This window comes from Anarrhichthys ocellatus, unplaced genomic scaffold (genome assembly GCF_004355925.1).
Source record: "Anarrhichthys ocellatus isolate YVR2014 unplaced genomic scaffold, GSC_Weel_1.0 scaffold13, whole genome shotgun sequence".
Taxonomy (NCBI): domain Eukaryota; kingdom Metazoa; phylum Chordata; class Actinopteri; order Perciformes; family Anarhichadidae; genus Anarrhichthys; species Anarrhichthys ocellatus.
In genome coordinates, this window is record NW_022280043.1 from 3,131,725 (window position 1) to 3,138,787 (window position 7,063).

The window sequence follows — 7,063 nt, forward strand, 5'->3', positions numbered from 1 at the left end:
GTGTGTGTGTGTGTGTGTGTGTGTGTGTGTGTGTGTGTGTGTGTGTGGGCTATTGACCTCATGATGGAGCTGCTTAAATGAAATATTGATAGTGCTTGCTTGGTTAGAGAGTGTGTGTGCGTGTGCAGATGTGGAGTTGTATGTGTATATGCAGAACCTCACCCAGTGATTGATTGTGTATTTTGCTGCAGCTGATTGGCTATCGAGTGTCCATTTCTTTTTTGCACACACAGTCTCATAGAGCACACCACTTGAAGTGGCCCAGCAGTGTTACAGCCGGATTAATGAGGACAGAGTGTGCCAACAGACAGGTAGGTTACACGATGCTGCTGAGTGCCAATGATGGGCAGCACTGTTTGAACAGTGAGATGAAAAATGTAATTGTTTCCTGTGAAAGAACAACAGATTTCCTTTTTGTTTCAGGCGGATGCTATAGATATTATCCACTTACTCGGCACACTCAATTTGCCAGGTCTATTATATGGTGTCTCCATATGTCTGCTACAGCTCTATCATGTTATCTTAACTGATCCTGAAGCTGTGTTTTATTAAAAGCTTTTTGTTCAGTTCCCCATGGAAAGAGCAGTCTGCAGTGTATGCAGCTAAAATACCAGCTTCTGTTGTACAGGAAATGTGTTTATCCCACAATTTGCCACTACAGGCAGAGGAGGAGGAGATTGCATGCTGGGAAGTCTCTCCTGGGTTGGGAATATTGCCGGGAGCGTTTGATCACGCAGCTGGGGGCATGCACGCTCTTAAGTTAGCGCGCCTTTAGTGTCTGTACTGTGAGTGTTTCTTTAGTGAAACAGAATATGCGAGTGCTGCGCAGTTAAGAGAAGGATTTAAATCAAATCTTTCGCATTTGATTGAACCGCTAAAAAGTGGAAGGGCTTAGAATGTAGCGTGATGTGGAGCTACAGAGGACTGTGGCTCCACACACGCCTCCCTAGTCTCTAAAAGTTGCAGATTGATGGACGGATGGATGTCGTTATATCATTGGGTGGTACTTGCTTACCTACGAATATGTCTTATTCTGTTTTACAGGAAGAAAATATGATTGGATTTTGATGTAAAAATACAAATAAATCAATTTTGTTTGTCATATATTTGTCAATAGGTGCAGAATATGACCGGAGATAAGATCTAAAAGGGTTAAAGGGCATATTTAATTTAATCTCAATAGCCATGTTAACATGGCTGCTGGAGGGACACCAGGGAGAGATGGAGCCAAGAACAAATCGCAAGCCTTGAGATGGTACCAAGACACACAGCGATAGATGGGAAAGTTTTGGGCTAAATCTGTTCTGTTTATCACTCGGGACACAGTGAAGGGAAGGTAGTGCGTGCGTGTGTGTGTGTGTTTTTTGTGGTGTGTGTGTGTGGTGTGTGCCACCACCTGCTGCTCTGTTTCTTGCGCTCTCTACAGTTCTCTCCGTAAACAGGAAGCTGATGTCTCTGTGAGACTCCTCTCGGCCGTTCTTTTCTGTCTCTCAGTCTCTCTTTCTTCCTGTACCGACCCAGCCTCCCTCTGTGAGTGCATACAGTATATCTAGAAAGTGACGGGCACCCCAGTTCCCACAGCACGTCTTTATTATGGAAAGCATAACAGGCTGTGTTGTGAGACGTTTCTTCCATGATAAGTGTGACATAATGGCGTGACCTGCAGAGTTGAGCCAGTTGCTTCTTACCTATTTTCCTCCTTGCTCTATTCCTGGCATTCCTGTTTTTGCTCCTTGGGCTTCCCCTGGAAAGCTGTCAGAAATGGTGAGCTACAGCAACAGTTCCCTGTGAAACTGTTGTTGTCATCTTTTGTTGCCTTTCCTCTTGTCCCTATTTAGCATGGATTTTGTGTTTTTGTGCGTGCATGAGGCGCTGCAGGCCCCTCGGGTTCTTCCTTTCCCACACCGCTGTAGACATGAGGTGTTTGACAGTGCAGGACGTCGAAGGGAGGACTGGAAGGAGGCGCAGTTGGCACAGGATTAGCACGGCACTGTTTGTTGTTGCTAAGACCAAAGATGTCATCTTTGGACTCCCTCTGTTACAACATACGCTACAAACAGAGTCACGTAACACATGTAAAAACCCTGGCTGGGAGCCAAACACACACACATGCGCGCTTCGTGCTTCATCTTTAAGAAACCTTTCTTTCTGTAGAGAGCGCTGAGTTTAATGCTGGCTGGTTGGTGAGTTCCCGCTGAGCTCTGGGGAATTGTGAATGACTGATTTGACTGTCACTTAGTTTTAGCTCTCAGCCCACACTACCGTCTAAATTGTCCAGAACAAAGGTTGTTTCAGAGCTCCTGAACCTTGCTTGGCTCCAGTCCCGCTTTGAAGCCTCGGGGGGCCTCAAGCTTTAGCATGCCAACTTTAGTTTGCAGGCTGTTACGTGGGTGCAGACGTGCATTCACCGCATGATGTGTGCGATGTGTTAAGTGATCTCTGCTCGCTGAAAGTGAAACTTGTGCTTGCTCGCAAAAGATTGCATCATTACTCCACCCATGAGCTCCTCCTCACCTCCGAATTTCGTGGTCTGCCTCAGCCGCCAGTCTTTTGGATTTACAGCAGGAACTACGTCGAGGCGGACTGGATGGAAAGAAGCCTGCGTGGGAGAAAAGACGGGCTTTGTGGATTAATACCTGGGAGTGGAGGACAGAGATAGAGGCAAGACAAAGGGGGGGTGACGACGACGACCGAGCTATTCGGCTGCCTTTTGCATGCTCTGGGTTCTCAGCTGGTTACTGCTGGACCACATTAATTAATGCGATGCACAAAAAAGAGGGATGGTGAATGGAAGAAGCAGAGAATTTGGCCTGCACTGATCCAACCAATGCTGATCGTTAGACCTGAACAGAGGGTATCGGCCAAATGATCCAGGACACAGTCCCAGTGATCTCTTTTCCAAATGTAAAATACAAAGCTCTTCAAGGGTCTTTACTGTAGGTGGAGACATTCATACACTGTGATTCTTTCTTTTCTTTTTTTTGTGCATTTTGTATGATATACTTCTGGACAGTTGATGAGATTGTGTAACCATAATGTACCAACATTTCACCGTATCCGGACTTGAGGGCTTAACGCATTAAAAGCACGTTGACTGCAGCAGATGAATGTGGATTGCTCACATCTGGTCGATACTTGAGCCGCTTAATAAGGTCAGCATTGGCACTTGGTCTGACAGATTGAATCGGCGTATTCCGACAGAGAATGGGTGTTTTGAGACTGAAGAGACGACTCTTATAGTAAAACTGGTGATCATGCCATACAGTGTCGGACTGATGTTTTTATAATAAAAGCTTGAAAGGTACTGCGACGCGCGGTTCGTTTCCTCCTCTGCTCCCTGGATGCTCGTGTTAGTGCAGTGCTGGCTTGAATATTGTCGTGTTCCACGGGCACAGCTCACTGTTTCGACAGGTCCATCTCTGCTCACTTGCTCTGCATAACACATCTGACTAAGTGTCCATCTGGTCGCCTAACCACCGAGGCATCACTAGGTGTGTGTGCGACTTTGTGTTGTAAGCCAGCACATTTGTCTGTGTGTGTGTGGAATCAGCACTGTCTTACAGCAGCAGTATATTACAACTACTTTTTTTGTGTGAGGTCAGGGTTTACATTTAATAAGGGAACAGTTAATACCCAGGGGGAGGAAAAGCTGAGGCAGCTGCATATGTTGGAAGACCTCCCAACGCTGCTGCACTGCTGGAGAACAGCCCACTACATCACGCAAACATCTCTCTCATTCAAATTTTAGTCTATCGGCATGCTTGTAATCAAGTACAGTATTGTGTCTCATCATCTGTCTCTCTCTTGCTTTTTGTGGTTGCTCTCTTTGTCGATTCCTCCTCAACATGTAGCACTCACGCAGTGACTACAGCGTGAGATGGGGAGGAGAGGAAGAGGTTTGCTCTGCAGACAGCGACAGACATGAGTGGCTTTTTGTGCTGCAGTGGTGTGTGTGTGTGTGTGTGTGTGTGGGTGTGGTTCTGTAGGTTTATTTTGTGATTGTCAGGGGAATCTGATGAGTATTTATAGAGGCGCTCGCTTGTCCTGCTTCCAATTTGCAGATGGATTACATTCCACTCTCACTTTGTGGAGGTGTGTATAAGAGAGAGAGAGAGAGAGAGAGAGAGAGAGAGAGAGAGAGAGAGAGAAAGAGAAAGAGAAAGAGAAAGAGAAAAGAGGGATGGTGGCGGCTTACCCCGGAGGAGACGGACACCTTTGGTGGCCGGGAGCCTTCACACACTGAAGCATACCTGCACTGCAGCACAGCCTCCTCACTCACTAACACAGGAGTGTGTGGGCTGGCAGGAAGAGATTTATGGTTTGGTTCTTCTTGTAATACAAACTTTTAATACACACACATACACTGGCTTGCAATATGAAGTCCCAGTGGACCAGAATGATGACTTGGCTTTAAAGTAGGCCAAGGACCAAATTGAAGGACACACACATACGCCCACACTAAGTCATATTCACTCTCATCTTCATTCTCTGCGGATTTTTTTTAAAATAGCAGATTAATCCAGAGAGATGAGCAGTTCTGAGTATCCGTCAGCTGTCCGTCCTTATATCCCTCTACCCCCTTCATCCCTCTGTCTTCTCTCTTCCTCTCTTGTTTTATCCTGCTCCAAAGCTGGCAGACAGTCTTTGCTTGCGTTTGACCTTTGAGTGGGTGTGAGAGGAGGATGGATTTATAACACAATACAGAGAGATACAGAGCCAAGCTGTACAATCTGTAAATGATTGACACCTTTCCGGAGTCCCGCATTCAGACCAGACTCTGGAAAGTTTCTTGCCTCAAAAATAGATGAGACATTTCCACTAATTCCAGGAAGTGTTGGTGTGACTGGAAACATGCCTGGTGACAGCGTGACTCTGACTGCGTGGTTGCGTGAGAGATAGACGAGTGTGTTGTGCGTTCACAAACAGGAAGTATATGTTTCACGGGTCTTCCTGTGGTTGCTTTGTGGTTCTGTTGCCTCGAGGTGTGATAGGAACACACTCCCTCTCTTTTCACCACAGTCGCCGATCAATGTGCTATACGTGGAATCTTAAAGAGATAAATGAAAAGGAAGACAAACGGTTCTTTAGATTGTTTCCTGACTTAGATTCTTGGTTTCAAGATCATAGAAGATGTTGCATGCATATACTGCTCTTTCACATAGCGAAACAATGTTTTTATTCCGTGTCTGCTTCTCTCTTGTTCAAGGAGCATGTTTGAGTGACGGGCGAAGGAGGAAGTGGGATCTCTCACGCTCCGCCCCCTCCCCCCCCCCCCCCCCCGTGCTGGTGGAGCAACCTGCACATCTGACCAGAGACTCCTTCAGTCACTTGGACAGGTATGAGTTTATGAATATTGGCTTCAGCCAAACTTCACAATGCCTAAATAAATACATACAGAGCAGGCGATAAACTCAAAATACACTTAATATTAAACAGCAGAAATGTCATTCAAGAGTCAAATATAAAGTGACCTGCTGCTCCAGCTCCCTCCTCCGTCTCAACCTTCTTTTTGAGTTGAAGCTTTTCATGTTGTTGATTTTTCTAAAGTCAATTGTTTATGCGTTATTAATATCTGAATCCTGTATGCTATGGTTATTGTGTTATTATGCTGGGCATTACTTCTTTAAGCAGAATCTTCAAATTATTTAACAGCTCACTTTAAAACTGTCAAAACTAAATGGTCAGTGGCGACATGAGTGCTTTTATTAGGATGTAGATATTCGTTGATTCCCAAAGGTTCATTGCATGGGCGATATACTTGGTATAGCTGCTGTTAATACTAAGATGTGATATACAAACCAAATCCATAGTGGTGATCAACTGTCAGTCGTGGCTGCTGGACTGTGCTAATCAGGCATGTTCTTTTAGCTTCCCTTACTTCTTCCAGTCGGTAATGTTTTGGGAGTGGATGCATAGGTTTGAATGAACAACAAATACTGTGGTATTGTCTTTGTAGAGGAGGCGACACGTTCAAGAGAAAGAAAGGTTTTGTGTTGTACATTGGGTCAAAGTAGATCACATAAAAGTACAACGGTAAGGGGTCAATTCAAAACATGTCTACGGATTCCTTGTTGTTCAGGCCCGTCGCAATTATTACATAATCACCTGACTGCGACTATTATGCATTATTGTTGGAGTCCACATCAAGTGAATTTAAAGCCAATGTGGCAACAAATGGAAATTGAATTTGGGGCATTTCCATCAATCTTTCTTCCTGAGCATGAGATCATATTTGTTACTTTCCACAGCAAGATGTTGACGGCTCTCTTGATTCAGCCTTTAGCGGAGAGTCTCCCCTACGGTGCAGTCTGGGGAAAGTTATGCTGGAGTTGTTGCTTCAATCAAGTTTCTTCTATTAGATAATTCACCTTCAAATGTTTGGATGGAAGCATGGTGTTGTTAGAGTAGCGTAGGTCATTTAAGAAATAGCTTTTCAAAATAAAACTATGTGCTGCCGAGCGAGAGGTGAAACATTGTGTCAGCAAACTATGCAAAGTTTTTAACACAACAGCACTGCTGCGCAGCATGAAATTAATATAAAAAGACAATTTACTCGTCAACTCAAATTTCATAATTGCGACAGCCCTAGTATTGTTCACATTTGCATGCTTGTATTCCGACTGATTTGTATACACTCCAATATTGCACATAAACACATTTTTGCATTATGATATATTGTATTTTGATGAGGCAAATTAACAACAGAATAACAAAACTGGGCTGCTGAAGAAAACTATTTATAATGCACGAAGCGGTCCAAACCACATACGTTTATATCTGGTTATTAAATGTTTCTATTAAATAACATTGTTTGTGAGATACTAGAATGGGATTTAGGGACATTGCTCTTATTTGCTCATGTAGCTGTTGCATTGGAACAAATTCCTGTTTAGAAAGTAAAAACAAAATATCTTTTACATTTCTATGTTTAGAAACTCTACGTAGACTGTTGAAGTGGTTGGTAGTCAGAGAAACCCTGCTGTGATGCCAGAGCGGTAGTAGTAGCAGCACTGAGAGTGTGTGTGTGTGTGTGTGTGTGTGTGTGTGTGTGTGTGTGTGTGTG

General features: G+C 44.3%; 1 protein-coding gene across 3 annotated transcripts in view; it reads left to right on the forward strand.

The window, feature by feature from the left end:
* galnt1 (UDP-N-acetyl-alpha-D-galactosamine:polypeptide N-acetylgalactosaminyltransferase 1) overlaps window positions 1-7,063 on the forward strand; it is a 35,554-nt gene that overhangs the window by 9,630 nt on the left and 18,861 nt on the right. For 2 of the 3 annotated variants that reach the window (XM_031852871.1, XM_031852872.1), the window contains exon 2: window positions 5,207-5,336. Coding sequence is in view for 1 of the 3 variants with exons in the window: in XM_031852870.1 (XP_031708730.1) it covers window positions 5,131-5,336 (206 nt within the window). In the remaining 2 variants the exon portion in view is untranslated. Of the gene's footprint in view, window positions 1-4,156; window positions 5,337-7,063 lie in introns of those variants that run through there. The other variant, XM_031852870.1, reaches the window with a different exon arrangement.